The following is a 14,821-nucleotide window of genomic DNA, read 5'->3' on the forward strand; positions in this document are numbered from 1 at the left end:
GCCTTTTTTAGCAACGACAACGCTTTTTATGCGTTGTCTTTGAGAGGACTTTTTACAACACGGCCAATTACAACGCTTTTTCACAACGTTTTTAAAAGCGTTGTGTTTTTCAATGACAACGCTTAAACCACCTACGACAACATTTAAAAAGCGTTGTCTTTTCACAAATAAAAAACAAAAAAATAAAATTTAATTCACAAATTTTCAATATTATAAATCACTCAATATTCAAAATTTTTGGAAATAAAATCTAATATACAATATTTCAATATTATAAATCATTCAAATATAACAAAAATCATTCAAATATAACAAATAATCGAATTCTTCATGTTTATCTCGGCCATGTGCGCTATGCTTTCTGCCTCAAACCGGAGTCGACGATCAGACCAACTCTTAGAATGCTAAATCCATTTGGAGGACGGGGAATGTGCTGAACAATAACAGCAAACAAGAATAAAATTTCAAATCTATTTTGATTTAATTTGTATCTCCATACTTTAAATCATTAAAAGTAAGAACAAACAAACATAAAACAAATATGAATTGATAAAAATGAAAAATAAACCTAAATATTGAAACTTCATTACAATTTACAGAAAATAGAGAATGAGACCTGGCGAGATTTATCCCAAGGTTGACCATAAGCATGCTTATATATATCAACTTGTGAGTACTCTACTCCATACCTTTCTCAAATCTTCCCATAAATCTAGATCGCAACAATAGATTTCAGTAAAATATGGAACTTAAATCCAGAACATAGCAAGGAGGCACAAAGTCCATTCAAATACATAAATATAAAATTGTACATAGTGGTCAAAGGAATTAAGGAAAGCAGATTGAGTATGAAAAATTTATTTATACAACGCAACGCAAGCATGCATTGAACTAAATTTTATCTATATTAGTCTTCATATTGCGTTCACTTGAGAAACTATGTTTAAGTATGGGGACAACTATGACCCCACAACAAACAAAATAGTTAAGGAAGCCAAAAAAAGATGATGGATTAGGTGTGAAACTATCTTCGCAAAGGTAAAGATTTCAGCAAAAGCATATATCACCATACCCTTAGTCATATAATTTTAGAATATAGTTTCACCAGACATATCGTCATGTCCCAAGTTTCTCAACAGCCTGAACTAAGGCTTCCACATCAAAAAAAGTGAAAGGTATGCGGATACGACACTGTGCAGAATCAGACCTCTTAAATATCCTCAGAGGAATCTCTTTGTACAAAAGAATATGTACCTAACAAAACACAAAAAAATAAGAAGGAGGTTTGTGCACTAAACATATAATTAAGAATAATAGAATAATTATAGAATAATTATTCGAATAATAAACAAAAATCTAAGTCTCGAGCCATTCAAGAAATTATAGCCATAAGAATTAATTAAGTCACTCAAACACTTCTAGCCGTAAAAATTAGTTAAGCAAAACAAATAAGAAAAGAATCAAAATTTTAGAAACTGAAAAATTTGAAGGGCGGAGGCTAGAAAATTTTAGCTACATCCAATCATTGTTCGTTAGTTGAGACAATTTCATCATATTTATTATCTTTAAGTCCATTTAACAAAATAAAGAGCAGATTTCAAACTGCAACATCAAACTTGTATAGGACAAAATTATCCCTATTAAATTAATATTAATCCTTGCATTCATCCCATTATAGCATAACCGAGCTTCATTACTTGCACATTTTTCAAAACTATGAATCAAACTACCCCCCATTAAAAGTCCAGTTCCTACTGATCAAGGAATGACCTTAACACTTGAATAAAAATAAGTAGTCATGCACGATCAAGCACTACAAAGATTCGAAGAAAGCCCAGAAGCCCAGAACATAACAAATAATATTTCTACACAAAACTAGTGCTGAAGCACGTATAAAAAAATTATCAAAGAATGGATTCACAAATTCAAGCATTAACCCTTTTTTTAAAAGCTTACATAGAGGTAAAGAATCTCTGCCTCGGCTCTACCGAAGTAGGAGATAAGTTTCGCATATTGTTGGTTCAGTGGCAACTAACAGCGCTCACAACATCTGATCTCAAGAAAGAGAACAAAGATTTTTTTGGAAATTCAGCTTCAAGAGAAAAGGGAAAAAAAATAGATTTTGAAGATTTTATGCCTAAAATTTCACGCTAAATAAGAAGATTGTGCCTGTTTGAGTAGGGATCTGTGTGCAAGGATAATATGCCTCTTTCTTTTGTTAGAAGTGGCAGCTTCGGGACTAATTCATAGAATCGTGTCTGTCAATGGAGTTTTGAAAACTAATGATCCTTTGAGCAGCTCCATTACCTAACAAAACAAACACAAGATCATAGAACGATAAGCCTGATGTCTTGACACATGATAGATAGTAAAATGCATTGTTACAATAAGCTCAATGTGATGCAGAAGCTTTTGTTGCACAGTTTTATAAGCTCTGTAATTTTTTTAGATTTATACATGTACATTTAATGTGTAACTCAAGAAAATTTAAAGATGGTTGGTCAAGTTTTTTACTCAATTATGATTATAACAATGTCATATCTCTCCAGCAACTGAAGGCATCACATACACAGCATAATTCCAACAATAACCAAAGCTACTTAAGCCACCTATAAAGAACAACACACACTTAGTTTTTACATGAAAAACCATCAAGACTGGATATGTCGAGCATAGGAAAATTCTTACATTACTACAGAATATTTTAGGGTACTAGCCAATATTAATTACATTATGTTTGGTTCATTGGTAGCCTTCCATTCTCATGAAACATTAACCTGAAAGTTTTAGGCTTTCCGATTTCAAGATTTAGTACGATATATACTATCCCCCATTATAGTGCCGTGTATTACTTATGAAGTTAAAATCAAACCATCAAAATTTCATTGGAAATAGAAAAACGAAGTAATCTTTTGAATTTCACTCTGTTGTGCTAAACAGAGAGGTCTAAAACATTAATCCTTGATTATTCCTTCGGACATATACTTCAAGATCTGCATCTTGTTTCGGCAGTAAAAAAATCATTTCATGTTAAAAACCTTAGATTTCCGCACACAAAACAACAATCCCACTGGTTTGTGCTTGACATACAACAATGGATGAAAAAATAAATCAAAAATCTCGCCTTCATCTGAAAAGATCACAACAGATAAATAGAACAAAAAATGAAAAACCCATAAATCTTCAAAGCACAAAAACTAATAAATTCCATTTCAGTAAACATTCGAAACCTAGAAAAATTACCCTGTTTGAAAATAAGAAGCGATTAAACTTGTACCGATGTACATGAAAAACATAAGAATTGCACTCCTCACGCAAAACTTGCTAAATATATATTCTAAAAATTCAAAATAAATTCCAAAAAAATAGGAAATTCGATGGATACCTCTAATCGTCTCAAATATATTACCTACAACCAAAAAATAATTACATATCAATCATAAAAATTCGAATGAACAAAAAATTCTCAAATTTGGAAACCTAGAATTTGAAATATACCTCTACGCTTCAAAATAAAGCTCCTAACAATCTAAACAAACTTTCTCCTAGCCTAGGCGACGGTCGGCGACGGCAAAGGGCGGGCAAAACGGCGACGACGGGAAAAAGGGTTCAATGGAGCGTGCTTAAAAATTAGGGAAATAGGTACTGGAAGAAGGCCCTTGACGAGAGGATTCTAAATCTATGCTCAAATCAGTTTTTCAAGCAACGAGGCGGCGTAGATCGGAGACTGAAATTTTGAAATGTTGAAGGAAGAAATAAAGAAGAAAGATCGGTCGAGAGAGAGAGAGAGAGAGATAATGCCAGAAGAGCTAAAAACTTGTACGCAAATATTTTATTTTGGGGCCAAGATTCTACAACGCTTTTCGTCCAATAATCTTAAAAATTTTAAAAAAAACACGCTCATCTACAACACTTTCTAATAAGCGTTGTCGTAGAGTAAAAAATAGCGCTCATCCACAACACTTTCTAATAAGCGTTGTGGTAGAGTTGAAAATAGCGCTCATAGACAACGCTTTTATTAAAAGCGTTGTCGTTGAGGCAAAAAAAGCGCTCATAGACAACGCTTTTAATAAAAAAACGTTGTTAAAGGTCAAAAAAAACATTTAACAACACTTTCACGATCGAAGCGTTGTTATATCTATGTTGTTGTTTCCATATTTTCTTGTAGTGGGAGTTTAAAAGTCTAGAGGTATTCAATCTAGAATTTTATATATTTCATAAAAGTTTAGTGGTATTCAAGATGACTTTTAAAAAGTCACGTGATATTCAAACTTGACTTTTAAAAACTCTATAAAAGTCTAAAGATATTCAAAATGTCAATAGACTTTTAAAGACTCCATGGAATTCTATTAAGTACAATAATTAAAGCCTAAGGTACAACAATAAAAAGTCAATAATTGTCTTTGGTTCAACCTAAATTTGGATTGACATTTTCAAACTCAGACACTTTTTTTCATTTATACAAAATATTCTATATATAATAATAGTCTCATACATACTTATTATATTATAAATAATATATATACAATTTCAAAAAATATGTATATATATATATATACAAACATATTTTTAAATTTCTAAAATAAAATAAAAAATTTTATCATTCAATTCATAATTTTTTGAATTTTAATTATAACAACTCACGAGATTTAAAATCATATTTATTAAAAAATTTAAATAAATATTATAATACACGACAAAAAATTATAAGATTTTATTAATCTTAAATTGAAAATAACAATAATTATTTTTTATGACGATCAATTCATTATTTATTATATAAAATTTGATGTTTTAAATATTTTCTATAATTTTTTTAATTATTTAGCTTAATTTTTATTATAAATCAAAATTTTCGATAGTGATTTTATTCACTTTAATATATATATATATATATATATATATATATATGTATATATATATATGTATATATATATATACATACGAATACTATATAAAATTAAATATATTCAAATTTTATAAAGTTATATTAATTTCTTAATTATAATAAATTTAATACTACTTATCGATTTTTGTAAACCAAATTGATAAATAAAAATTATTTACATTGATAGATAAAAATATTTTAAAGAAATATAATTATTTTAAAGAAATATAAATGGAATTTATTGACACTCGATTAATAATTTTAAGAAATAAATCAAAATCATGAATTACAAAATATTCTAGAAAAAGTTTACAAATGTCAATAAAAATCAAGAAAAACAAATCTACAATATTTTGTGACAAAATCCTTTAAAAGTCTGTGAGATTCTATAAAATTCTATAGAAAACGTCAACTTTACCAAAATCTGTTATTTTAAAAAAATTCAGTAAATCTCTGCAATGAATATATCCTCTTAAATTTCTACAACTACTAAATTTTTAATAAATTTGAAAAAAAAATCCACAATAAAAAAAATAAGGATAAACCAAGAACTTTATAATTTAAAAAAACATTAAATATACAATACGTTATATTTATATATTATGATTTACACATGCAATGCGTGTGCTCAGTGACTAGTAATTACTAATTATAAATGTGGAGCCACGGTGTGCATGTAATTAATATGTTACTCATCAAATAAGTGTTGCTGGATCCAAAACAAACAAACAAACAAATAAGTGTTGCTTCATCATAGTTTCTTCCAATATATTTTCGAGTTTTTTCCAAATAAATTTCAACAAGAATTTAAAGTTTAATTGATTTAATTAATATGTTAACAAAATATAAATAACAAATTCCAATTATGCAACAGAATTTTTGCTTCTAAGGTAAAACCATAGATACTTGACCATTCGAAATAGGGAAAAAAAGTTTTTTGGTTCATTAACTTGTTCATGTTTTGGTTTTGGTCCATTAACTTTTTTGATGTGTGTTTTGGTACACCAACTTTGCATTTTCAGTGTTTTTTGGTCCAACTGCATACGTGTCAACTTTTGATTGGTCCAAAATGATTACATGGACCAATATGATGCTGACACGTATGCAGTTGGACAAAAAAATACTGAAAATGCAAAGTTAGTGTACCAAAACCCACATCGGAATAGTTAATGTACCAAAACCCAAAGGAATAAAGTTACTGAACCAAAAAACTTATTTTTCCTTCAAAATATATGTCCTGCGAACTATTTAACCATTCAAGCCACCTGATTATTGACCAATTCCCATTCTTCTAGTTGCATAATTTTTTAATGTAAATTAAACTCATTATTAAAATCGAATTACTATATTTAATATAATATAATCGAAATCTATATAAATATAGGAGAAAATTATTTTTTTGGTCCTATATGTTTATCAATTTTCGATTTTGATTATTTATATTTTCAGATTTCCGTTTTAATCCGCTATCTTTAATTTTTGTCAATTTTAGCCATTTTTTCGATGTGGCGCTGATATGACACCAATGTAGTGCTGATGTGAATCTAACGTGTATAGCGTTACGCAAGCATTTTCGAAAAAAAGACTGAAATTGCCAAAAATTAGAACATGCAGGACTAAAATTGAAATATGAAAACATAGAGGACCAAAATCGCCAAGTGACAAACATACATGACCAAAATTGTAGTTTTTTCCTAAAAATTGAGAAATATGTTTGGAAATTTGACAATTTGATGAGAGGAGTGGTAGTGACTAGTGATAATGAATGTATCTTCGTCACATCAGCAACATAATAAAAAGAAAAAAAGGAAACTAAAATTATAAAAGAAAACAACAGATAAAATTTGAAATTTGATAATTATCAAAATCGAGAAGAAAGTAACATACAACGTACCAAAAGTTACGTAACTCTCTTACATTTGTGAAAGTGAGATAGATCTGTCAAATCGTCTTGCAATGTTCAGTTAGTAATTTCTTGAACCATGCATCAAGAAAGTGTTAAGAAGATGTACTCCGAATTATGAATTTGTACGTCAACAGCAACAACAGCAGCAGCAGCAGCAACAAAGATAAACAAAGTCGAGGTGAGAGAAACTTTCTATCCGCAATACAAAATTGTCCGTTAACAGTGCTCAACATTGGCGGCAATCGTCTCTAAGATACAACGACTATTCAATCGATATATAGCAGCACAACAAATATCTCGATCTTCGTCGAACTAAAATATGTATCAACTTTTTCTTTTGTGAGAGAGAGGGAAGAATTCGCAGATAAATCTGATATATTACGTTATCAGATGTTTCAGATCATCTCTCTGCGTTATAACAGTCATATATATATATTATGACTCCAAAAAACACAATTTATGGGCTAAGGATGCAACCCATGACAAAAAAAGACGCAGCTTTTCGGACTGTAGAAGACACGCTCGGTCGGTCAAATTAGCCGACCGAGCGCCCCACTTTTGACAACCTTTCTGTCTCGCTCAAATAAGGGTGCGCTCGGTCGGTATAATTTGGTCGACCGAGCTCCTAACTTTTCTGAAGCCTACTGTCCCGTAAGGTGAGGGCTGCGCTCGGTCGGTCATTGTTGATCGCTCGGGCGCACTAAATTTTTTTTATTCTATTTTCTCAATTAAATTTTATCCAAAAAAAATAATTGATCATAAAACCTCGCCTTGCCGAGCAGGCCGGCCGCGCGTGTGTGTTTGTTGCATCAATTAGCGTCTTGCCCCTTTACAAAACATGGGTGCCCTAAGGGCCCAATCCCATAATTCAAAGTTGGATTATATAAGTTGAACAATACATTGAACATGTTTCAATATGAGACAACTTTTCCTCTAATTTATTTCACTAAATTCAAATTTTTGCATCAATTGAAACAAGCTTTTTGGACAAGTTCCTTTTGGACAAATAATTCAAGTCCATTTCATGTCATTTTATTCCAACAATTCATTCAACATTTTTTTCAACAGAAAGCTAATCTACTCATCAACCGAACTTGACTCGTTTTGACGTATCTTATTATATACTCACTGCACAAAACTTATGTACATCATCTCCCGCAGTCGCCTTTTCCGTTACTCTATGTTTCGACTTTTATCTCACACAACATGCTGTCCCAAAAGTTTTAAAGACGTGCTTAATTGTATTTGGTTACATTATTATCTATTAGCTCGCAAATTTGATGATTACTTTACACAACTTTTTTAAAAAATAATATCATATTATATATCATATTATAATGTAAAGTGTGTCAGCTAGGTAGGTCGCGTGTTGAATACTAGTACATCATATTCTAGATATATAAATTAATAATAATAATAATAATATATAATAATAAAATAGAGCAGGCATACGTGGACTGTGTGACTAATCTACACATACATACGTGCCCACTGATTTATTCGCCCTTTGCAGAAAAAAGGCCGTTAATGAAAAACGGCTCCATTCATTGTCGTTTTCCCCATGACTTTCAAACTTGGAGCTCAATTTTCTTGGAAACCTCCCATCTGTTTTAGTTTCGTGGCAGTAAAGGAAATATATATAATATAATATTCCCAAGTTATAATCTTCCATACGACGTACACGCTATAGTATACACATTTCCAAATTCAAATTGAAAAATTAACTTTGTTTAACCAATTATTTGGTAAACAAGTATTTAATATTTTGACCAACAAACATGAATCGCATCTCCAGCTCACAGCCAATGCTACTTATTTTCGCTTACCACGAACACAAGCCATCTTCATGTCAAATACAATGGATGAGATGTTGGCACAAGGATAAAATCTTCGACTCGTGACCAAAATCAAAATTTGCTATTTAGGGAGTAAAATACATAGACCTGATGTGAATGGATATGAGATTCATAGGTCTCAATGAAACACATTCTTGTTTTTTTTTTCAATAAAAAAAACAAAAACAAAAACTCATACCACATAATTATAAAAAGGGAATGGGGTATCTCACAATTTTAAAATTTAGTAATTAGTAATAAACTATGGATTGTTTCTTAAAGGATAAGATGTTGCTTTGGATAACATAGGCATTATATATATATATATATATATATATATATATATATATATATATATATATATGATTATATCCCTTGACAACAGCAATTAGCAAGGAGTCAAGAAGGTTCTTAATTATTAGTTATTTCTTTGTTCTACGAAGGTTTTAAAATTCTAGTCTAATACCATCGGCCAGTACACTCACCAAACTTAATTTTCTACTCCTATTAAAATATAAAGTTTCTATTTTCAAAAAAAATAAATAAAGTTTCTTTCTTCAAAAAACATATATATAAAGTTTCTTATTATAAAATTCTTTTAAACAAATTTTACTGATTTTTTGGTAAAAAATAATCATTTCCTTTTCCCAAAATAAAAATTTTAGATATCAATATTTAGAGAATGAGTAGGTCTTTGATGACACGATTTTATGATTTTATATCTGTGAGACGGATCAATTCGACCTATGTTTAAAATGAAAAATAGTATTTTTAACATAATTTTTTTTTATCATGAGCAGTTCAAATAGGAGGTGCGTTCATAAAATTTAACTGTGACATCGTATTATAGAGTTTTGGTGCAGAAATATATCTTCTGACCTTTTACCTTAACATAAATAATAATTGATAATAATAACAATACTAAATAAATAAATAAATAAATAGAGGCCACCTATGTAATAAATAACTTGAAGCCAAGTTGTTGCAACTAATTTACGTATTTAACATAATAAATGGAATAATTAATATTCTTAAATTTGAGGGGTCAAAGTGCAATTAGAAGAAACTCCTCCTATAAATATACGGCCAGAGTTGAGCTCTGTTTGCCAATTTCACTACTCAAATTCCCAATTTTCAAATTAAATTAATAATAATCTTTAATAATACATCACTATCAAATGGCCACTTGTTCTGCTCGGAAATCCAGCGGACCGGCACTCCGGTCGACCGCACCTCCCTCTACCCGACAATTCTCCTCACGTACGCCGTCGTTTCGATCCACGTCCCCGGTCGTGAGCTTCTCCCTGGACCGGCCCGTCGCCCCGAACCGCCACATCTCCGTGTGTCCCCCTGCGGTTCAGAAGAGGACGTGTATGTGCTCGCCGACGAACCACCCCGGCTCGTTCCGGTGTAGCCTGCACAAATCCGGGTTCAGCAGCAACAGCGTCTCGAGGAGCTCGAAAACGGCGTCGTACTCCAGCTCGACCCGTCTGGCCATGAGGCGTTCCGCCATGACCAACTCTCTGGTCCGAATCGGAACCGTGGAAGGGGATTTGGTGCGGCGAGCCCTCGCGGCTTTGATCCGGCCGTCGTCGCATCAGCAGCGGCGCCGCACCCAATTCAAGCCGTGCGCTAGCCGCCTCTCCCGCATGTCCCGGTGACGTCACGGCGCGGCGGAGATGGCGTCAGTGGGTTTCCGACCCTTCGATTTTCCGGCCACCTCTCTGTTGACTGAACATATACGATCCGAGATATTAGATTTGGATGTTCTGTGAATATAAATAATATTTTTCTATATTTTTTAAATGAAATTATAGGGATTGTAATTTATTCCAACTTTAATCAAGTAAAATTTTGTAAAATAAATTAAAGAATACATTTTGTTTTAGAAGAAATAGTGACCCTTTAAAATCTAGGCTATTTTTTTTTTTTTTGAAGATAAAATCTAGGAATTTTGATCCCTCATTTATTCATTTTTTATAATATATTTTAAGACTGTACAAGGAGAGATTATTTCATTTGTGATTACATTTCAATTCAATCTGATTATCAATTTCATTTATTTATTTTTATTTGATAACGATTACATTTATCAATCATGACTCAAAAGGAAATTATATTTCCGGACGTTTGCCTTTTAGGCTGTGTTTGGTAGCATGGATAAAGATGTGACTAGCCTACAGTCCTTCGTTTGTCTCGTTTTTTCGCGCAATGAAGGATAACCTAGGGCCCGTGATTGTAGCACTATTTCAAGGATAAAACGGTACATTACAATCCAACTCATCCCCCTAGTATTGTTATCCGAATTTGAACAATAGTTTGGATTCTTTTTGGAAATGACCATTGTACCCTTCGCCCTAACATATCTACCCTTTCCTTTTTTCCAACTCTTCTCGCCGTTCTTATTACTTCTCTCGTTACCAAAGCATGGATTCTCGCGTTCGCGGTTAGAAAGGTAAGAAATCTGGTGTCTGTTCTCAATAATTTTCTTTATACATGCTCGATTGTCCTTGGTGAAGCCATGAAAATTTTTGCTTATTACATCGCTCCAATTTTTTTCTTTTTTAAAAAACAAATCCCTATGACCTTTTCTTCTATTCCATCGTTTTTCCTTTGTGTTGGTGTGCATTTTTTTGGGTTCATTACTATCCAGTGTTAGGACACTTGTCCATTGATTTTTTTTTCCAAATTAAGGAATTGAAAAGTATGTTATTTTTAAATTCAAAATTTTGTACAGTAGGCATAAATCTTTGTGAGATATTCGTATTAACCGTTACAAAAATTGTACGATATCGTGAGTTCGAAATCTTATCAGTTATAATGTTGTTTCAATTTCACCATTTTAGTATTTTGTACAGTGGGTAGGAATGCTTCAGTCGAAATTTCATTGAACGGCCATATCTTCCACAAGATTCCTCCGGTAATGTCTGAAATTCATTATGCTATTTTCATATTGCATATACTTGTCTTTCAATTTATTTCATAAATTCCAGTTTACTTGTTCATGAAACTTTTGTGACCTGCGTGAATTTCTCATTCATATGTAGCAATTTTGTTGAAACATCCATTGTTCTTGGTTTGTTGAGAGTTTTGGCAACATGGAGAATAGGCGTGTAAAAATATTACTCATTCTCGTCATATACCAGTTGCTGGTTCGGAATGTTTTGATGTTGATCTTTTTAATTCGACAACGCTCAAGAATGTTAAGAAGTCGAAGTACCAACCTGCGCAGAGAATCTTTGTCCTACAGAATGATAAATAGAATTAAGGGTCAATTGAGCCATTTACGTAGGATTATTGACGCCGGATATTACCAATGCATTATCAATTTGAGAATGAATCGGAACGCATTTGGAAGGCTGTGTTACCTGCTCACTAACATAGGGGGTGTCGTTGATTCGAGATATGTGTTAGTTGAGGAAAAATTAGCGATGTTTTTGTCCATCCTAACTCATCACAAAAAGAACCGAGTGACTGGTCACGATTATATATGTAGCGATCAAACTGTAAGCGCTCATTTTCATGAAGTTTTAAATGCCATCTTGAAGTTATATACGATTCTGCTTGTGAAGCCTACGGCGGTCGATGAAAATTGCACAAACGATACTTGGAAGTGGTTCAAGGTAATAAAAAATGTAATGATAACTTCGTTCATATATGACACAAGCTATTTTCCATACAATTGTTTTTATACTGCCTTGTCACGTTTCTTGACATTATTAATCTATTTTCTATTACTTAACGACAGGGAAGTCTTGGTGCGTTAGATGAAACTCATATTCCGGTGCATGTCCCTTCACGAGATAAAGCAAAGTACAGGAATAGAAAGGGCACTATTTCGGTGAACGTTCTTGGTGTATGTGACCGCAATATGAACTTCAAACGCTTTCACAGGGTGGGAGGGATCTGCTGCAGATGCTCGAGTTTTGAGACATTCTTTGACTCGAGATGATACTTTTAAAGTTCCGAGAGGTATAAACATATTGTGCTCGGTTTCAGAATTAAATAAACTGTGAATTCCTGTATTTACAACCGAGTAATTGAATATTTACCAATCGTGCAGTTGCTACTACCTATGCGATAACGGATATTCCAATGTCGAGGGATTTCTTGCTCCTTATAGGCGAGTACGATACCATAGGGATGCTTGGGGCCACCGTGCATCTGGGCCTAAAAATTACAAGGAGTTGTTTAATTGGAGACACTCTCAAGCAAGGAACGTAATCGAAAGAGCATTTGGGTTGCTGAAAAAGAGATGGGCCATCCTACGGAGTCCTTCTTTTTACCCCTTGGCAGTGCAAAATCGGATAATTCTTGCATGTATTCTATTACATAATTTTATCCGTTTCGAGATGTCTGAAGACCCCTTATTAGATGAATTTGAGGAAGACATAGGTAGCCCTGCTCACGAAACTCAACACGGTTATATTACTACATTGGAGTCTTCCAATGTGTGGGACGATTGGAGAGACCATTTTGCGATGGAAATGTGGAACACGTTCGAGAATTAATTTGTGTTATCATATCATTTTCTGTTATGAGGATTCATTAAGATATTCCTTGTTTTCCAGTGTATTGATGCTAAACAGTTTGTTGTAATTTTAAGTCGTATGTTTTGGATGTATGTGTGATTAAAATTTATGACTTCTTCTGCCATAATTACTTCATGGAAAGCATGCACGACATTGCTCATATCCATCTTCAAGATATTATCTACTTCCTAACATAGAGATTGTTCATCTTGTTCATTGTATTTTGATCTACAGATCAGTTGACAATGGATAGTGGAACGAGTTCTGCGAGCGGCATTGGTAAAAGGAAGACAACTGAGAAGACACGAAGAATTTGGACTGAACGTGAAGAAGAATGCCTTATAGAAGCTTTGAAAGAAGCATGCTTAAAAGGATGGAAAAGCGAGAACGGATTCAAAGCAGGCTACTTGACGTTTCTGGAAAATTCAATGAAAAATGCCCTTCCTGGTTGTGAGCTTCGTGGGAATCCACACATCAATTCCAAGATTCATGTTTGGAAGAAGAACTATGGATCGTTGGTGACGATACTAAGCCAAAGTGGTGTTGGTTGGAATGACAGTAACCACACTATTGATGCTAATGATGAAACATGAGATTCAATCATCAAGGTATGTTCTTGATATAAATATCATTGCCTAGTAGCATTGGGTGGTCATGTATTTCTATGCTCTTTCACAGTCAGATCCATCTATGAAGACGATGAAACACAAGCAGTGGACGATGTACGACGATTGGTGTCAAATATTTGGAAACGAACGAGCTACTGGTGATTCTTGGAAATCATTCCGGCATGCGGTGCATGATGTCTTACAACTGGAGACCGAAGTGGATACTGACTTCTTGAGTCCTCATGTTCCAATCATTAATGTACAAGCAATTGGTGACGACTCGGTATCAGACACTAACACTCCCTCTTCTAAACCATTAGCAGGTGCAACATCAAAAAGTAAGAAACGGAAGCAGTCCAATGATGTTGACGAGTCCATACTTGCTGCTATAAACAACATTGCTAATATCACAAAAGATACAATGGGAGAACTGATCAAAGAATTGGCTACCACAAAAAAGCTTTCAGTAACACAAGATAAAGTTTTTGAAGCTCTAGAGGGGTTACATGAATTCACGGAGGACGAAACGGTTCGTGCTGCGAAGATGCTATTCAACAATCACAATGACCTTGCACTTTTCAAGCGTCTCGGTGAGAATGGAAGAATCTCACTGCTCAACACTTTGTTGCGCAATCCTTAAGTCATTGCTTCCTGTCTTGGTATAATTATCAATCTTTTTGTATCGTATCACGATTAAAGAATATGCCATTTTGGGTGTATGCATGTTCATGTAGACTTTTATCGTCCATGTTTTTGTTATTTTTGGTCCAATGAACAGGTCACATGTAAACGTATGAATTTTGCATGCAATCCATGGTAATGTAAGTTTGAATGACATGATATTGACTTAAGTATGAATCGAAATTCGAAGTTTATGTAATGTAAATTCGAATAACATTAACCCATTATTGTGTTCTATTAACATAGTAGAGGTGGTTTTGATTTATGGTAAATCAAGTATTTGTTCAACGTCAATCTATTTATTTAATCATTATATGAGTGCTACAGTTAAACTATTTAATCATAAAAACTAAACCAAATTAAGGGTGATT

General features: G+C 32.9%; 1 protein-coding gene across 14 annotated transcripts; it reads left to right on the forward strand.

Annotated features, from left to right (window-relative positions):
• Positions 1-9,721: 9,721 nt before the first annotated feature.
• Positions 9,722-14,595, forward strand: LOC140873428 (uncharacterized). Of its 14 annotated transcripts, none has more exons than XR_012148029.1 (6): positions 9,726-10,892; positions 11,056-11,084; positions 11,488-11,549; positions 11,677-12,252; positions 12,378-12,601; positions 12,693-13,249. XR_012148029.1 is itself a non-coding variant. In XM_073276537.1 (5 exons), the coding sequence occupies exons 4-5, from the start codon at positions 13,751-13,753 to the stop codon at positions 14,407-14,409; spliced, it is 585 nt and encodes a 194-aa protein (XP_073132638.1). In that variant the 5' UTR covers positions 9,725-10,892; positions 11,056-11,084; positions 11,488-11,549; positions 13,396-13,750; the 3' UTR covers positions 14,410-14,595. The 14 variants fall into 14 exon arrangements, 3 of the variants coding, with proteins under 3 accessions (XP_073132637.1, XP_073132638.1, XP_073132639.1); XR_012148032.1 differs by having other exon boundaries at positions 12,178-12,252; XR_012148035.1 differs by having other exon boundaries at positions 12,202-12,252.
• Positions 14,596-14,821: the final 226 nt, after the last annotated feature.

This window comes from Henckelia pumila, unplaced genomic scaffold (genome assembly GCF_033568475.1).
Source record: "Henckelia pumila isolate YLH828 unplaced genomic scaffold, ASM3356847v2 CTG_550, whole genome shotgun sequence".
Lineage (NCBI taxonomy): Eukaryota > Viridiplantae > Streptophyta > Magnoliopsida > Lamiales > Gesneriaceae > Henckelia > Henckelia pumila.